This window comes from Colletotrichum orchidophilum (assembly GCF_001831195.1).
Source record: "Colletotrichum orchidophilum strain IMI 309357 chromosome Unknown Scaffold_2.1, whole genome shotgun sequence".
Taxonomy (NCBI): domain Eukaryota; kingdom Fungi; phylum Ascomycota; class Sordariomycetes; order Glomerellales; family Glomerellaceae; genus Colletotrichum; species Colletotrichum orchidophilum.
In genome coordinates this window covers 246,962-263,984 of record NW_019172958.1, presented here as the reverse complement: position 1 = coordinate 263,984, position 17,023 = coordinate 246,962, and the positions used below count along the sequence as shown (strand labels likewise).

General features: G+C 53.4%; 7 protein-coding genes across 7 annotated transcripts; 5 read left to right on the top strand and 2 right to left on the bottom strand.

The window, feature by feature from the left end:
* Positions 1-2,241: 2,241 nt before the first annotated feature.
* CORC01_00218 (uncharacterized protein) lies at positions 2,242-3,402 on the top strand (the record flags this gene model as incomplete). The annotated part of the gene is made up of 2 exons (XM_022611876.1): positions 2,242-2,331; positions 2,410-3,402. The coding sequence occupies 2 exons, from the start codon at positions 2,242-2,244 to the stop codon at positions 3,400-3,402; spliced, it is 1,083 nt and encodes a 360-aa protein (XP_022481501.1).
* A 948-nt stretch (positions 3,403-4,350) lies between these two features.
* On the bottom strand, positions 4,351-5,353 carry CORC01_00217 (uroporphyrinogen-III synthase; the record flags this gene model as incomplete). Its single annotated transcript, XM_022611875.1, has 2 exons — positions 4,351-4,982; positions 5,053-5,353. 2 exons carry the CDS (start codon positions 5,351-5,353, stop codon positions 4,351-4,353), a joined length of 933 nt encoding a protein of 310 aa, XP_022481500.1.
* Positions 5,354-6,666: 1,313 nt separating this feature from the next.
* CORC01_00216 (Erv1/Alr family protein) lies at positions 6,667-7,328 on the top strand (the record flags this gene model as incomplete). Its single annotated transcript, XM_022611874.1, has 2 exons — positions 6,667-6,791; positions 6,890-7,328. The coding sequence occupies 2 exons, from the start codon at positions 6,667-6,669 to the stop codon at positions 7,326-7,328; spliced, it is 564 nt and encodes a 187-aa protein (XP_022481499.1).
* A 2,041-nt stretch (positions 7,329-9,369) lies between these two features.
* Positions 9,370-11,277, top strand: CORC01_00215 (thiamine pyrophosphate enzyme; the record flags this gene model as incomplete). Its single annotated transcript, XM_022611873.1, has 4 exons — positions 9,370-9,556; positions 9,619-10,322; positions 10,379-10,908; positions 10,974-11,277. 4 exons carry the CDS (start codon positions 9,370-9,372, stop codon positions 11,275-11,277), a joined length of 1,725 nt encoding a protein of 574 aa, XP_022481498.1.
* Positions 11,278-12,292: 1,015 nt separating this feature from the next.
* CORC01_00214 (THUMP domain-containing protein) lies at positions 12,293-13,567 on the top strand (the record flags this gene model as incomplete). The annotated part of the gene is made up of 5 exons (XM_022611872.1): positions 12,293-12,361; positions 12,492-12,659; positions 12,718-13,176; positions 13,232-13,372; positions 13,427-13,567. 5 exons carry the CDS (start codon positions 12,293-12,295, stop codon positions 13,565-13,567), a joined length of 978 nt encoding a protein of 325 aa, XP_022481497.1.
* Positions 13,568-15,974: 2,407 nt separating this feature from the next.
* On the bottom strand, positions 15,975-17,006 carry CORC01_00212 (uncharacterized protein; the record flags this gene model as incomplete). Its single annotated transcript, XM_022611870.1, has 4 exons — positions 15,975-16,025; positions 16,087-16,160; positions 16,519-16,642; positions 16,899-17,006. The coding sequence occupies 4 exons, from the start codon at positions 17,004-17,006 to the stop codon at positions 15,975-15,977; spliced, it is 357 nt and encodes a 118-aa protein (XP_022481495.1).
* Positions 16,291-16,467, top strand: CORC01_00213 (uncharacterized protein; the record flags this gene model as incomplete). Its single annotated transcript, XM_022611871.1, has 1 exon — positions 16,291-16,467. One exon carries the CDS (start codon positions 16,291-16,293, stop codon positions 16,465-16,467), a length of 177 nt encoding a protein of 58 aa, XP_022481496.1.
* Positions 17,007-17,023: the final 17 nt, after the last annotated feature.

Below are 17,023 nucleotides of genomic sequence, written 5' to 3'. Positions count from 1 at the left end.
GCAATGTTCACTTGTTAGGTGCGTGCTAGGCAATTCGTACTTCCTCCCTGCAGCACCTAGGAATTAGAATTGGGCAAGGTGTTATCCTGTACAATAGTACGGATAACGTCGCCGAATGGGAAGCGGTAAGATTGGTGGAGATTTTTCGATATGTATCTATCTTACTTATTCGTATATCCGTATCCATAAAGGTCCACAAGCATGCTGCATAAAATACTGCATCTTACGTGATCTGAGTAGCTCACGAAGCACATGAATCCGACGTGCGGTTTAATCACCAACCGCATCGTCCGCCAGACAACACGTCCGACCTTATCATCAGGAATGCCCTCTTCCCAGTTGATTCTCTGCAGGTGAAACGCGGATACGTGCTGAGCGGTCGATGAACGTCTTGACTGACTTGTTTTCTAAAATCCCGGCTGGAGGAAAGGAAACGATGGTGAGCTGGCGAGCTTCTCGCCGTGCTCTATTATCGGCATTCAACGCACCTTAGTAAGTTGGTTGTATCCATTGCCCAACAGACCACGCACGCGCGCACGCACGCAACTTGGTGTCGCAAATTGGGTGGCAGGGAGAGGCCGATGAACAATAAGCTAGCTAAGGTAAGTTGGCGATGACAGGGGTGTTAATTGATTTTCCCTTCCCCCCCCCGGACTCCTGGAGCAATGGGGAAATGACCACCTACCTACCATCCGTAGCGCACTAGAGGCTGCCCGCTTCGGCACATGGGCGCCTCTCTTGCATGCGTTGCCCGCATGTGTGATTGGTAGACAACTGCCCTGCCAACGGTATCGAGGACAGGATAGACTCTCCTCAAAATGCTGGACACCCTCATGCCCAACCGGGTCTGGAATGCAACAAAGCTTTGGGTGACATTCATTCCAGTGATCACGGTGTACTCGTACAGCCGGTGGCGACTTCCAAGTCTTCCGTATTATTCGTGCAGTAGTGGTCAAACGAGCTGAGGGCGAAGAAAGGAAACGCGAGAAGGATACCTGAGTAAAGGTAGAAAAGACTCTCAGTCTCGGTCTTTCAAGCCGTTGAACTTGATTGCGCGCTACATGGTGCCACTGGGCCTTGGGAAGGGCGTCGTTCATATGCAGCCTTGAGATGAGCCGAGATGCGCAGAGTTGCGAGTATCGATTCGGTTGGCGACGTTTCTCAATCAGTCAGGAACCTGAATGTAACGCCAGGAAAGTAAGGAGGACGAACCAGGCCGCCAAAGTTCGTCGCCATCACGATGGTTGGCCCCGCCCTCGCCTCAGTTGCCGTGACAAGTGCAAGTTAGATGAGCAAACCTGTCACCCGCTTGTGGAAAGGCTTCCCTGACTCCCTGATCCGCGCGCTCGTCTCTAGGTAGGTACTTAAATTCTCCCACCTACCTTGCCCGGGCCTGGACAACGAGCAGCCAGTAAGGATACATTAGCTCACCATTAGATGCCCTGACCTACCTGAAGCCCCAAAGCACTACCTAGAAGTCCGGGTGACATATCGAAAAAGCACTCAACTCGCCAGAGGTGGCAGGGAGTTTGGAGGTGGCAGATTGGCAGATTAGCAGTATCCCCTGCACCCGGGGTTTGGCGCCTCGCGTCGTTTCCATGTCAATGGGACGGGAAACTCGGGTTCTCAGAGGGGCCTGACGGCAGGTGGTCCACGAGTCCGGTTGGCCTGAGAGCCCTGCCCTGGGCTGTGAATTTTGCTTCCCACCTCGGTCCTCCAGGCTCTGTCCGCTGAGACCGGGCCACTCACTGTGCTGCATTTGCCAGCTGACCCGACGGAAACACCATCCAATCCGAACTTCCTCTTTCTTCCTCTTCCTCCTCCACCGCAAAACCTCGACGCCGCCATACATGACTTCGAATCGGAAAAATTTCCTGCTCACTCCCTACCTTTACCCCTTGAAGATACACGCTCTCTCTGCACCTTTTCTTCTGTTGTTGCTGCACACACTCCCTCCTCCCACGCATTCCAGAAGAACGATTCAACCCCTCAATCACCATTCCTTTGACCGTTGGTTGCTACGGCTCCTCACGGTCTCACCCCTAGGTCAACGATCAGGCCTTTCGACCTCCCATTACCCAGCATCCCCCCCCTCTGGCCTTGGCCATCGCAGGCGGCGACCGAAATTTTCAGGGCTACGACAACTCGTTTCTTTAGTTTCCGCCCTCGGCTCGCATTGGACAAAGAAGAAGGGTCTGCTCCCATTCAACAACACGATCAACACAGTCCTCGGTACCCTGCATGCGCAGCCTTCAAGTGATGTCTTCTCTGTGGAAACAACAGCCTGAAGAGGTGGCGGACAAGGTCTTGAAGCGGGTAGAGATGAGCAAGGTACGTCGACAAAGGCCATGGCAAAGGCCGGAACACACCTTGCAATGTAATGCTTCGCTGATACCAACCGTCTTGTAGATAGCCCGAAGGTTACAGAACCGACTCGCGCTGGCCCAATTCAAAACCAAGCATGGCTGGGAGGACCTGACCCTCGACACCATCGAACCCAAGTATGAGGAGGAACTGCGACGCAAGCGTTTAGCCGAGGGTGACCTCCTGTCCGACTCCTCTTCGAGCGCCTCCGACATTCCATATCCAACAAGAACCCTCATGAGCTCTCCTTTAAAAGCCCCTCTCTTTTCCGACGCCATTGGCTCGAGCAACGGGAGCACCGGCCATCGCAAGCGGACTTACATGGCCTCTTTCGACTGTCAATCGTCTAGCCCGAGCAAACGCTACCGCTCTTCCCCCACGCCCGTCAAGTCTCTGCATGGTCATACCTCGTGGAAAGATAGCCATCAGCTGGCGCAGTCGTCTCCAATCAAGCCCAGAAGACAACAGCATTTCACCACATCTACTGGTCCTGACGTCTCATTCTTTCAGGGGGCTCGGAGATTAGCAGACGACCTGGTGTCGCCAAACTTTGCGGCAACCTCAGATGACGAAGACGATCTCCTGCCCGTGCAGTCATTCAGGGCCACAAATATCCGGTCTTCACCTCCTACGACACCACCAATGCGCAATCGCGTGTTGCCCAATCGCCGCACCAGAGATCATGGCGCTAACGGTGAACCCGCCAAGTCTGGACAAGAAGGCGCTGACCTTCTGCTGTATCTGGCCGCTTCTCCGTCACCTGCCGTCCCATCTACCAAGACCAGGATGGAGCCTCCATCGACACCGCCTTCCAAGGTTGGACGAGACATGACTTTACCTTCGTCCCACATGACCACTCCGGGTGGCGGCAACATGTTTCCCAACACGCCTGGGCAAGGTTTCGACTTTGCAGAGTTTGTCAACATCACGCCGAGTCCTGCCCAAAAGGCATGGAAGACACCTGTCACTCTCTCATCAGCGAGAACTCCCGTCAGTCTGACAAGGAGACGATTGACGTTCGACGAGCCTCTGGCTTAATGAGAGACCTCTAACTGGCACGCACGCCATCCTTCCATCCTTTTTACCATTATTACCAACACTATATATAAATGATACCAGACGCAGGCCTTGTTGGTCCCGGCGTAGCCTACAGAAAACGCAGAGAGATTCTCACTGCCTCTTTGCGTGATTTCCTTTACAAGGGACAAGAACAGCATGTTGGAGGCAATACCACCACTATGCCAGGAAGGAGACGCTACTACGAAACCCATTCTTTTGAGCCTTTGACGCTCATTTCAGGCGTGGAGCCACGCAGGTAACCAACGGCGTTAGAGCTTCAAATCGGGACGAATGTATGTTCCCGGCTCAGCAAATGCTTCACCGAGATGCTTTCTTTCTCTCTGTCTCGTTAATAGCACTTTTGTCACTTTATCGTATAGTAAGAGTTGATCCAAGGGCCCACAGGTTAGGTCTTGTGGACCGTGTAGCAATCAACGCGTCCTTCCATGTGACGCGCTGGATGATGCTGTAGGTTGGCAGAGTTGCGCCTAAGACGCGCGAAAAGTCGCGTAAGTCGCGTTGGTCGCGTCTCAATGTTAATGGATATGCAGCCAATCACAAGGTACATTCAGCCCCATAAGACTAACCCCCTGCAACCATACCCCCGTCTCCTGTACCTGTGTGCGTGCTTGTATACCAATTAGGTACGGACAACCGTACCCCTCAAGTGATTGACTCTTAATGTCGGACCAAAGTCTCTGGCCAATTGCTTTGCCTGAAGGTCGTGCTGGATTGGTAGTGAAAGCCCGTTGGCTGGGTTGTATGTATGTCTTTATTCTGTACTTGTAGGGGAAGATGGGCTGGTGTCGTAAGGTCGGGTGTTCATGGATTTGAATCTGGTCAGAGCGCACAGAAACCGCGGACCAAGTGTCTCTTGGGTGCTTTTCAATGGACAGTTTTCTATATTCATACCTTTTCGGAAAGTTGTTACCTCTCTTTTCCCATGAAATGAAGAATGCCTCGTCGGACGCCTGCTGGGCTCGGTTCTTCTGCGCAGACGTCTGGTTCCAAGTCAAACGCTCTTCTTAAATAGTCCCTTGTCGTCGGGCCAATCGTTGCAATAAACGTTTTGCGCCCGTCCAGCCGGTCTGTCTTGGCCTTACCTGTGGACTCGTCCAGCATTCCTAGCCCACGCAGCATACCTTCGCAGCCTGTCGGAGAAAAGACAACCACCCACCGCGTCGACCGGGTTTCGGTAGCTTTCAGGTGATTCTCAAAGTCTTGAGGGAATGACTCCATGACACCCGTCCCATAAACCACGACTTCGTCGACTTGAATCCTTTCGTCGCTGGGCAACTTCGTGTCCATGAGGGTTTTGGGGATAATATCCCGCCTCTGCTCGCCAACGAGGAAGAGCAGGGGTGGCTTCGTCGGCCGGTCTTGGTACCTTTGGCCGTAATGGCTCACGATGTACTTGGCCAAGGCGTCGCCATTGCCCGTGTGCTCACCAAATATCTGCAACGGAGCCTCCTGTGAGATGGACTGGAGAGCTCGTGTGGTGGCCGGGCCAACGCTATAGACTGGGACGTTCTGGAGATGAGGCCACTTTTCTTCAGTGCCTGTCGATCTGGTCAGCTCTGCTTGTCATGTCGTCGAGATGCCTTGAGCAAAGAGGCGACCGCGACTGACCCTTCTTCTCGTCTACCAAGCTGGCAAATGCCTCCACCGCTCGCTGTGAAGTGAAGATGAGACCGCCATACGAGCAGTCGATGCCGTTGTTGATCCCCCGACGCTGCAAGACGTCCTGAACCGTCGTCATGCCCGGTTCCTGAAAGGTATGTTGCAGGACTGGGACGAAAGCTGGTTCAAAGGCATACCCGTCGTGTTCACGTGAGAGTAGGTCCTCATACGAGTCGCCCGGAGTTGACTTGGTCTTGAGCAGCAGGACGGGCACTTTCACCAATGAAGTCGATGAAGGGTCCTGAGCCATGGCGGAGATCGCGGTGGGCCGGTGCGTCGTTCACCGAGACGGCGAAGGGGTCAGACGATTAGTTGTCTCAAAGTCATGGAATCAATGGTAGTAATCTGCCGCTTTGCTGTGCCCTCTGGAAATTGAATTCGTTGACACAACGTTTATCACATTTAGCGGCGGTGCCCCGCCAAAGACGATTCGGTGAATTTTGGCAGGCGGAGCTGGAATAGAGCTACGTACTGTCTTAGGTAAGGCAGTGCCCAATTCCGTTGAAAAGCAGTTCACTTAGATACCCAGAGCTACATGGGCGGGTCTTCTCCATCGCCATTGTCAGCCTTCAAGTCGAATCTCAAGTCCAACGCATCAATCTCACTGCTCTTTGAAGTTTCCTCAGCACCTGATTGAGTGCGGCGTATAGGATAAAGTATGCGACAAACAGTCCGCAAGAAACAGCGCCGTTTACCAAAAAAAAAAAAATCGCCAGGTCAGGAGATAAAATGGGGTGTATCGGAGAATGATAGGCTTATTCCCCGCTCTTAATGAGCAGAGCACCCAATTGCTGGAATCAAGTGGAACTACCTGCATCTGCAAGAACTCCCGGATCCCGTCGTGGATGCATTTCGACGGTCCGAAAAGACAGCTGCCATAGAGCCCATATGGGGTGACCTTGGATGACGGCCATGTGGCTCAGAAACAACAAGCACCCCACCTCATCTTCATTCGTAGAGTACGTACTCCGTACCTTACGGACGATGTACGGATAGCGTGGGATCGATTGAGCAGCGGACCCCCACCCCCTTTTGTTTCTGGGCCGGTAAGGCGCCGGCGGCAGCACTTGGTGGCACTCCCGCCTCACTACACCAAAGCAAACCCCCTATGGGCCATTTCAGGCACCGACAGGAGTGTCAGAGATCGGAGGTCGGCCGGCGTTTGCCGAGGGGAGCCGGCCACTCGCCGCCACTCAGCATCACCACTCCGAAACTCGAATAAGGTAAGGCAAGGCACCTTGCGCTACTTTAGCACCTAGGTAGGTGGTGTAAGTGGCTTACCTTACCTTACCTGCCTCGATGGCTTATCGATAACGGATCGCCATGAACACTAAGGTACCTACCTATCTTACCTTAGGTACCTACCTTAGGTAGGTTGTCACAGATGAAGAGCCTTCCAGCTTACAAATTTCTCGCAAACGAAACCCGCAAACCGTCCGACATCGCGCGTTCTAGATCACCCCATTCAAGTCCCTTGTCGCATACATTGTCTTTCTTTTGGACCCGTCGCCGTTGATTTCGCGCCTCGCGATAAGAGCGAAAACCTTGCGCAGCAATTCCGTAATGGCCGACATTGAGCGATACCCTCAATTAAGCAGCGCCACACCCGTTGAGGCGACTGCGACGGCGAAAGCTGATCCCCCTAAGCCTTTGCCAAAGGGGATGGTGTTGGGCCCAGATGGCAAGCCGTAGGTTCCCTGTTCCATCTTGCCGATGATGTGACTGCGTTGGCCTGGCTAGGGCTTGCTTTGTTTCCAGAGATACAACTGACATTGGGCATCTTCAGATGTCGGTCTTGCTCCTCCAAGAGCGCTTTTTCCAGCTGGGCTTCCCAGATGAGCGGCTCTGCCAAGAACGGAACCCCGGTAAACTCGGTGTCTATCGACGACTGTCCCCCCGACGTCGAAACCCTCGGACGAGGTACTTGGCAACTGCTGCACTCCATCGCCGCGACGTACCCCGAAAAGCCTTCTCCCGCCCAGAAAGACGACCTCCGAGGTTTCGTCAGATTATTTTCCAAGCTATACCCCTGCTGGGTGTGCGCCGAAGATTTCCAATCGTACATACAAAAGGAACAGGTTCGAGTTGAGGGGCGGAGCGAGTTTGGGAATTGGCTTTGCGAGGCGCATAATGAGGTCAATCGCAAGCTTGGTAAAAAGGAGTTTGACTGCAGCAAATGGGAAGAGCGATGGCGGACAGGCTGGAAAGACGGTCGTTGCGATTGAAAGCGGCGCGACTCGAGATGTAAGATGTGTTCAAAACAGACCAACCGACGGCGGCAGGCACACGCAGCACTATCGTGAACATGGCCACGGGTGTTGGGCTTTGAAGACGATGCTACTCTTCTCAGCGGTGGCAAGGCAGTGCGCTGTGCCGTATGTAGAATACTATACCCTTCACATAGAATAATGGTGGCACAAGCACACTATCTGAAATATTTCCCGTGAATTGTTGCCCGTAAACGACTGTTCCACGCCGCCCGCCCGGACTGGGGCGTCGTGGCTTGCATATGGTTGGCATCAAAAATGGCTGTCTCCTGCATTTCTAGACACACTTATGCATGCAGATCTTCGTCATGCTTTTCCTAAGCTGATGCTCAGAACATGATCTGACATGTGCAGGATTTTCCGATACAGATGAAATGGGCTAATGCTCGAGCCAGTTTACATATTGACCTTGCATTTTGTATGTCGAAGTAGCCCCATACTAAGGGAAAAGAAACATCGCACTCGGCTGCCCTCAGCCTCGGGACTTGGGCGCAAGCGGTTTCTCCGAATGGCACCGCGATATAATTCGGTCTTCGAGCGGCGGTCCGAAGTCGAGTAAGTGCAGCGGGTCCCGGGCCCGGCTCCGCAGCCCACAGGCGTATCCGTACGATTGACGTGCACCTGCGGTTTATTTGGGCCGTTGCGCCGTAGCAGGGCCGATAGGCTTGGGCCAGGATCAGATCATGTGGAAGGGTCCTCTCCCCCCCGTTTGCGAGCGACAACCACCAACAGGACAGGCGGTCAGGGAAAACCGGATGCGAGGTGACAACGGACGCATCCACGGTATCGGCCCCTTGGAGTCGTTTGAGCCGTAAACGTGTCCATCACCGCTGATCCGTGAGGTTCCAAGCTCAGGTCATGGTCTTACAGTGGCTCGAAGCAAAATGCGATGTTTCCAAGTTCAGTTGCGACATGCATGGATACGTGGTAGAGTGGGAGAGTGGCAGAGTGAGAGAGTGGGAGATAGGACGGCATGCCGCAGGATCCCGGCGAGATGGGCGCAGATCCCACGCTGTCAACGGTTCCGTATCCGTACCTTGCAAGGCTTTGCCTCACCCAGCAGGGGCAAGGGTTGATTGGTCCTGGCATGTTCTAGGCCTTCGGCCGCAGAAAAGTGTCACTTTTCTCTCCTGCCCTCTCGCCCAAACCCACACCTCAACCACTATTAACGTACGAACAGTTGCGGATACACACAGTATTGATACGCACGGATTCTTCCCTGCTCTGCCCTGACCGCGGGCAACTTTATTATCGTCCCATTCCATTGTCTCACTAATTAGAATGTTGCCTTACTTTGTACACGGTCCAGGGCACCTCAAAAATCCCTTTTTCCCTCAGATATCTGGGACCTCCCCTCACCTCACCTCACCTCACCTCCGGAACCCCCCGGCCTCTTCCGGCTTGAGCCCGGTGTATTGGTGACCGCAAGACCCGCAACCTACTGTGGCGTGTTCCATTACATCACTGTTGTCTATTGGCCCTCTGCGCTATTCTGAGCCGCGACACGCTGGGTAACAACGCTATCATCTCGCGTCTTTTTCCATCTGATGCCAGGACCCAGTCTGTCTTGGTCCCTTTTCAGCCAAATCTTTATAGAGCCCGTGGCATGCCGAAACCCGGTACCCACTGCGCTTCAGCCGCCTCGCGGGCCCTTGGTGTCTTGTCACTTATACGAAAATGGAACTGCATGAGCTGTCGCCCGTCGCCGATGGCCCTGTCGTTTCAATCTGCAATGGTTAGTGGCCTGACTTGATGATCCTAGGCGTCCCATCCAATGATGCCGGCACTCACTCGAGTGAGCTCGCCTGGGAACATTATCGCCATCTCCGCCGGTCGTCGACTTGGATATAAGCCTACAAGCCTCTGCCCTTGACTAGTAACTCTTGCCTCTCTCTTCATTCCGGATTCATACATTTAAGACACCACCTCAACAAACACCCGAGGCAGCATCCAGAGCTACCACTTATACACCATCAGCTGCTCGCACACCAATTCTATTATGGCTGATATCAGAACCCAAGGGCTCATAGAGCCTGTTGACGTCGTCGAATACCTCTTCAAGAGACTTCACGAGATCGGGGTCCGCTCCGTTCACGGCCTTCCCGGCGATTTCAACCTTGTTGCCCTCGACTATCTTCCCCAGTGCGGATTGAAATGGGTTGGCAACGTCAACGAGCTCAACGCCGGTAAGCACCGCGGCAACCCGCCCAATTGCCTTGCTTAGATCCTAGCAACTGACATCTTCCAGGCTACGCTGCCGATGGTTACGCCCGTGTCAAGGGCATCTCCGCCATCATCACCACCTTTGGTGTTGGTGAGCTTTCCGCCATCAACGCTCTTGCTGGTGCCTACTCGGAACACATCCCCGTCGTGCACATTGTCGGCTGCCCCTCCACCATCTCCCAGAAGAATGGCATGCTCCTACACCACACCCTCGGCAATGGCGACTTCAATGTCTTCTCCAACATGAGTTCGCAAATATCATGCGATGTTGCTCGCCTCAACAACCCCGCCGAGATCGCCAACCAAATCGACCATGCCCTCCGAGAGTGCTGGATCCGCAGCCGTCCCGTCTACATCATGCTTCCCACCGACATGGTTCAGAAGAAGATCGAGGGTCAGCGCCTGAATGCACCCATCGATCTCGAAGAGGCCACCAACGACCCCGATAGAGAGGACTACGTCGTCGACGTTGTTCTCAAGTCCCTACACGCCGCCAAGAAGCCCGTTATGTTGATTGACGCCTGCGCTATCCGTCATCGCGTTCTCCCCGAGGTCCATGCACTCCTTGAGAAGACAAAGATCCCAGTCTTTGTGACGCCCATGGGTAAGGGTGCCGTCAACGAGTCCCATCCCAACTATGGTGGCGTTTACGCCGGCACCGCTTCGCAGCCCGATGTAGGTGAGCGGCTCGAGTCTTCAGACTTGATCTTGTCCATTGGTGGCCTCAAGGTAAGCTACACTCAACCCTCCAACTATCAAGAAGCAGCCTGCTAACGACGTTGCAGAGTGACTTCAATACCGCTGGATTCTCTTACCGGACATCGCAGCTCAACACCATTGACTTCCACAGCACACACACCAGAGTTAGGTACTCTGAATATCCCGGCATCACCATGCGCGGAGTCCTCCGCAAGGTCACTGAGCGTCTCGACTTGAGTCAACTTTCCGTCGTCACATCTCCCGAGGTGATCAACAGAGTGCCCAGCCCTAGCTCAGACCCCTCGCAAACCATTACGCAGGCTTATCTATGGCCTCGAGTTGGCAACTACCTTCGTGAAAACGACATCGTCGTCACGGAGACGGGCACGGCCAACTTTGGTATCTGGGACACCAAGTTCCCTGCTGGAGTCACGGCTTTGAGTCAGGTCTTTTGGGGGAGCATCGGCTGGTCTGTCGGTGCTGCCCAGGGCGCGGCTCTTGCTGCCAAGGATGCGGGCGAGGATCGCAGGACGATTCTCTTCGTCGGCGACGGTTCATTCCAGCTTACGGCCCAGGAGGTCACTACCATGCTGCGCCATGGCTTGAAGACGACAATGTGAGTTGAACCCTGTCATTCCCTCGCAATGATTTGGAGGGTTTCATGCTAAAGCCGCAATATAGCTTCGTCATCTGCAACGATGGATACACCATTGAGCGCTTCATTCATGGCATGGAGGCCGAATACAACGACATTGTCCAGTGGCAGTACAAAGAGCTTGCGACAGTGTTTGGCGGCACTGAGGAGACGGCCAAGAAGTTTGTGGTCAAGACAAAGGACGAGTTGGAGAAGCTCCTGACTGACCAGGAGTTCAACAACCCCACGACGCTGCAGTTTGTCGAGCTCTACCTCCCCAAGGATGATGCACCAAGAGCGTTGATCATGACTGCTGAGGCCAGCGCCAGAAACAATGCCAAGGTCGAGTAGATACAGATACAGCAGCGGTGTTGACATATAGGGTGATTTGGTTTCCATGGCGCAGGAAGAGGCTTTCCGGCGCATGACTAGACGTAATGGTTTGATTCTTTTCTTATCTCTGGTATTAGATCATGGACTGGTAAAACGATATGGAATCGCTGCTGGAGTAATTGCAAACTAGATGAATATTTGATGATTTCTGTACACTCATTGTCGTTGGTATTTGGTGTATGTGCTGGCTCATTGGTTTAAGCAATGATAATTGAGTAAGCAAGGCGCTGATACGTGAGATTGAGTTCCCTCTATGCATCTAGTACCAAGGATGGAAACAAGGTAGTGTCGAGATTTCTTGACACACAATCAGATGGCTTTGTGCCGTGTGACTGGACCCTGACTACCCATTGGGTAATCTAACATTAAGCCCTGTGAAGTCAGGTCATGTGATGAATGCCATAACCATAGAACTAAAGTGGAAGAGACGCCGAATGAAGAAGAATTGTAAAATACAACCCGATTGTCGTGCTTTACCATTTCACGTTCAAATTTTAAAGAGCAATGGAGGTACATACACTGTACAGATGCGAGCAACAGTCCTACGCAATTGTTCCAGCGATATATGGCAATTAGTTCAGGAGTCTCGAAATAGCAAGAGCTGCCATGATCACGAAGAAGAAGAAGAAGAAGAAGAAGAAGAAGAAGAAGAAAAAGGGAGGTAGCTCTCTGATAGTTGTTGACGGTTTCTGATTGACGGGACGGTAGCTTGCCTGGAAGAAGCTTGAGAGATAGCTAGCGGGTCCGGGTCGTCTGATTTCTCACCTCCGGGCGGTGTGACTTTTTTTTTTTACTCCTTCTACCGAGGTGCACAGCACAGCGCAGGCGCCTGTTGCCTTTCTCAGCCATTCCACAAAGCCTCCATTTCCAGATTCACGGCTCGCGAGTGCGTAAGCGCAGCAATTCTTTACTACCTCGAGCGGAATTCTCCCAGGGCTGCAGTTCTCATAATCCGCACTATACAGGCAATCAAATGGCAGATTCAAAGAGGAAACAGCCAGCTTTGGATGGCGGTAGTGGCCGGCCCGCAAAGAAAAGCAAGGTAGGTTGAAGTCCCATTTCTGCAGGTTGCGCTTCGCACTGAATACTTTCCAATGCTGGCTCTTCAAGCTTCCAAAAGGAATCCCGCTCCCAAAGTGAAAAGTCCATGGCTGAAAAAAAGTAACGCCCAGGGTGGACAAGGCTCCGGCAAGTGGCAGACGCCACAGCACAAGGCAAAGGTCGCCAGTCTTCAGGACAAGGGCGTCGCCCTCGGGGTCGGAGACAAGGGTATCTGGGTCACGTTTGCCAGAGGCATGGATGGAAAGTCCATCAGTGAATTTAGCGCGCTGTGTGACGAGGTTTGTGGATCTTGCCATCATTGCACATTCTGCGCTCACTGACATGACTGTCTTGTAGTACGCAAAGACTCTCTACGGCATCGTTCCTCCAGGAGAAGACGTCGAATCAGACGAGGAAGACGTGGACATTGAGGTCTCTATTAAAAAGGAGCTCGACGGCATCAGTGCCGTCAATAGAGGCAAGATCAAGCGTAGCTTCAAGGCCATCAAGGCTGGTATCGAGTGTGTTTTCTTCATGAAGACGAGGGATCCTATCGACCCCGTGGAGCTTTGCCGCCGCATATGCCTAGACGCCCGCAGCTGCGCCGACCTCAAAGAGCGGAAGACCAAGTACATCAACCGACTGACGCCGGTGACCTTTGTGGACAAGGCATCTGAGAACGGCGTGGCACGAGTCGCCGGCAAGGCTCTGGCTGCGCATTTTGACCTGACAGAGGAGACTTCCCGGGCCACAGAAAGCGGTGCTGAGATGGCGGAAGAAGAGCGTAAAGCCCAGGTCGAGAAGCCAGCCTACACGGTAACTCCACTAATGGCGATCCTTGGCTGAGTAATTTTGGCTAATACATCGACAGTACGCCATCCGACCTTCTATACGCAGTAACAGCTCACTAGATCGCGACGTGCTCATTAAGCAAATCGCCAGTGTCGTCAGCCCGCGGCACAAGGTCGACCTCACCAATGCTGACAAGGTCATACTCGTCGATGTCTTCCAGGTTAGTCGAGAATGTCAGCACAGAGCTAGCGAGCACCGGCTGACTGGTTTGCAGAGCTTCTGCGGAATGAGTGTTATTGAACGCAGTGACTGGGATGGGCTAAAGAAGCTCAACGTCAACGAACTGTATAAGGCGTCTCCTGGAGCAAAGGCAAATTGCTCAGCCCCGAAAGAAAGCGAAGAAAAGGTGGTATGATTGGCGTGTTTGGACTTGCTTTACGTGATAGATTGCGAAGGATGCTTTTTGGCTCATCTATTCTCTGCATCCCGGGGGTAGTTCTTTTTGCGCAGCAAAGTTGTGAAAAATTTCGGGAGCTCCGGGCTCGCTTCGATTTATTGTTAACACATTGAAGGAGTGCGAATACCTCGATGCGAGGACGGGATAGCAATTGAGCCGATAGACCGTCTCCTTCGCAAATAGAGAAAGACTTACGGAGAGTGCCGATGCTGAATTGCGTGCTCCCTTTATTTGCCCGCCCCATCCCTCGAACACGTCCGAAGCCGGCAGCCGGAGGCCCGGCGTCTCGATCTACCCTTGAGCTCTTGAGTACCTGTCCCTAATATCCAGAGTTCGACAAGGGATGCATGAAGATCGAAATGGCCTACACCAATCTCCGTCTTTATATCTCTTTCACCGCCGCGGGATACTTCCCAATACGGAAGTACGCGACCTGAGTTGGAATGGCCATTCGTAATCTTAAGTCTTCGTGTGTGCAGTATTGGACACGGCTGCGCTTCTTGCATGGAGAATGATTACTTGTCTGCCTGATCTCTAGGCACTGTGTCATTGTAAGACGTTTCCGCAATGTTCTCGTCAAGACATATGCGGACAATGAGCGATGGGCGCAACGCCGTCTCGTGTCTTCGTGGCATCATGATTATTCCTGGCCAAATTGCCAGCTGAACGGAGCCGAGCGCCCAGAGTGGGCCGGCCTACGGGCCGTGTGGAGCGCGCGCATCCGGGCCCATGACTGCGCTAAGCCTTATCAGTATAAATTTGACGAGTCTACCGCACAATGGAACGTTCCAAACTTCCATACATAGTAGGTTCTATGTGCCGTTCGTAAGGTACCTTGGCCGCTTCCACTATCTCATGTCAGGCTTGTCAGCTAGCTCGACCCTGGAACTTGGGATTGGCCCCCTCGTGGGGTCGATCAGGATACCCGGGATTGGCTGCTATTACAGACCTGGCGCATGCGAATATCAGGCCGATGCAGCATAGCCCTTTTGCAAGTGGATTCCGGCTGAAGGTTGCGTGTCTTCTCGTAAAACATTCTACCTTGAAGTTGTGGTGAGAGACACCAGGGAGTTTAAGAGCAGTACGTTGTAGGCCAAGTATGACTGGCATCAGCAGCAGCAATGCATGCTCCCCCAAACCGGCTTGACGCTAGCAAAAGTTCCTCCGTTGGTGGGCTGAATCTTGGGCCTGCATTTCTGACATGTTGCGCGAGCCTCCAGGCAGATATTGCATTGGAAGCCTTCTCAAGATGAAGTTAGACATGGGAGAGGTCGAAGAGACGGACGAACACTGCGCAGTCAATAGTAAGTACTGCGGAACTGAAGATCCAGGACTGAATCTGGGCACTTAGGTGTCCCAAACTTGACAAATGCCCTTGACCTGTGGTAGGTAGTAGAGGTGTAAAGCTCCCAGGTCATCTTACCGTGAGGTATCCGTAATCTGCCGAGGCAGATTAGGTACCTTAGGTAAGTAGATGTACCTTCCTGGTATCCGTAGAGGAGGGAAGAGTGCACATGTCGTCCCAACTTCACAGGTAGTCCAGTCCAGCCGACCGCCCCGACGCTGCGGGCGGGGATCCGAGACCCGCCAGTCTCGCTTAACCATGCCCAATCAACAAATCTCCGGCTCGCTTGACGAGGCATGGCCTGGCTGGGGTCCCCTGTCATCCTTCAAGCCCCCGGGGTGGGTTCCCTACGAATGGACTCCCTCCATTCCCTTTCTTCACCAACCTCACCACCCCGAATCGCGGGTTATCCAACCTTATACACGAGAAAAAAAAGTGACAATCCTGGATGTCCCTGGCTTGCATATCCTCTTGCTCCTCCTCCTGCCTACTTTGCAGAGGACCTTACCCACCTTACCTTAGCTACGTGTATGTGGAGATCGTCAACTGCACGATTAGTCCACTATCGTCCTCTCTTCTATGGCAGTGAAGGACCTTCATCTGCAACCTCGCTTGACTTGACCCCAAGTGGCACATTCCTTCATCTGTTGTTGGCATCCTGCATTTCAAAGCCCCCTCTCTGGCCCCCGTAGTCACCTTTCCCGACATGTTCCATTTACGATACTTCACCTCTCTCCTCGGCCTATGTCCGTCAGACTCATCCACACTCTCTAACCACTTCGTGGCCCCTCTCTCCCTCTCTCCCTGATGTGTGTGTGTGTGTGTGTCAGACTGACACGCGCTCATAGGTGCTCCTCCTAGGTACCTTTTCACCTTTATGCCCCTCCTGCGCAACTCAAAAGGGCAAAGTTGCATAGAATGCAGCTTATACGTACGTCGTCTTCTCTTAGTGTTGTCTCTGTCGCTTATTCCTCACATGCTCATTGAGGGCCTTTCTTCCTCCCACATAGTCAGCCAGTGTTACTCCTTGCACGACGCCTCGCCCGTCACCACCGGGCCACCGGCCTTAGTCTGTTGGCCTGTTGCTCGCCTGATACGCCCTCTCATTAGTTCATCTTGTTCGTTGGCTTACTCTCAAGCGATCTCGCTTGTCCTTGGTCTGGTCAAGGGCATCCTCGATGCTTGGCCGCCTCATGTCCCTTGAGCCTGGTCGTCGTGCCGCCCGCCCGTCAAGTCTCGCTTCTCACCTAGACCGCTGCAACGCAACTGCGTAATTTAGCGTACCCTGCCCATCTCATCTGTCTTGTTTTCTCACTTGAATCGTACGAAGATACCCATGCCAGCCCGACCAGCTACTACCCCGTCCTATACTCGGACGACCGCCGTCTTTGCTCACGAACAAGGATCTCTGTGTGGGAAAACAACACTCCATCGCTGGCATTGCCCTGCCTACTCACGCCTTCACACCCCCGGGCTTTCCAACGCCTACACCTTCTATCCTGTTCGTCGCTGAACATTCTTCCGCTTGTCTTCGACTCATCCCCCCGTCGCCTCAAGCGCGTACCTAGTGCGCTACGATCATCAACACCACCACCATAATCATTCGGCTCCGATGAGATAAGCGAACGCCGCCTGTCAACCTCTCCTGCTGGCTCAAACTCCGTATCCGCCTCGCTAGCCACCCGTTCCTATTGGAGTGATCTCTTGGTGTTGCCCTTTTGGCATGAAAACGCCCAAAGCCCCCGGTCGGTTCTCTCCGTGTGTCCATATTACGCCGCAACACGACCTTGCAATTCCTGACATCCTCGTCCGGGAAGCCGTAAAGGGCTCGCTATATCTAGCTACTTCGCCCAACCCCTACCACATGGCTCCTGGTCGGTGTTACCGCACTCATACCTCGACTTAACCTTGCATACCATTCGTCTGCCAAAGCGTTTCGCAAACCTGCAGCATACCGCCCGTCACGCATCGACCTTCCATAGGGCAGAACCCGTACCACAACACAGTGTCGACGACGTCCATGTGCGCACCGCCTCCTCCGTCAAAGCCCATACAGACCGTTATAAGTC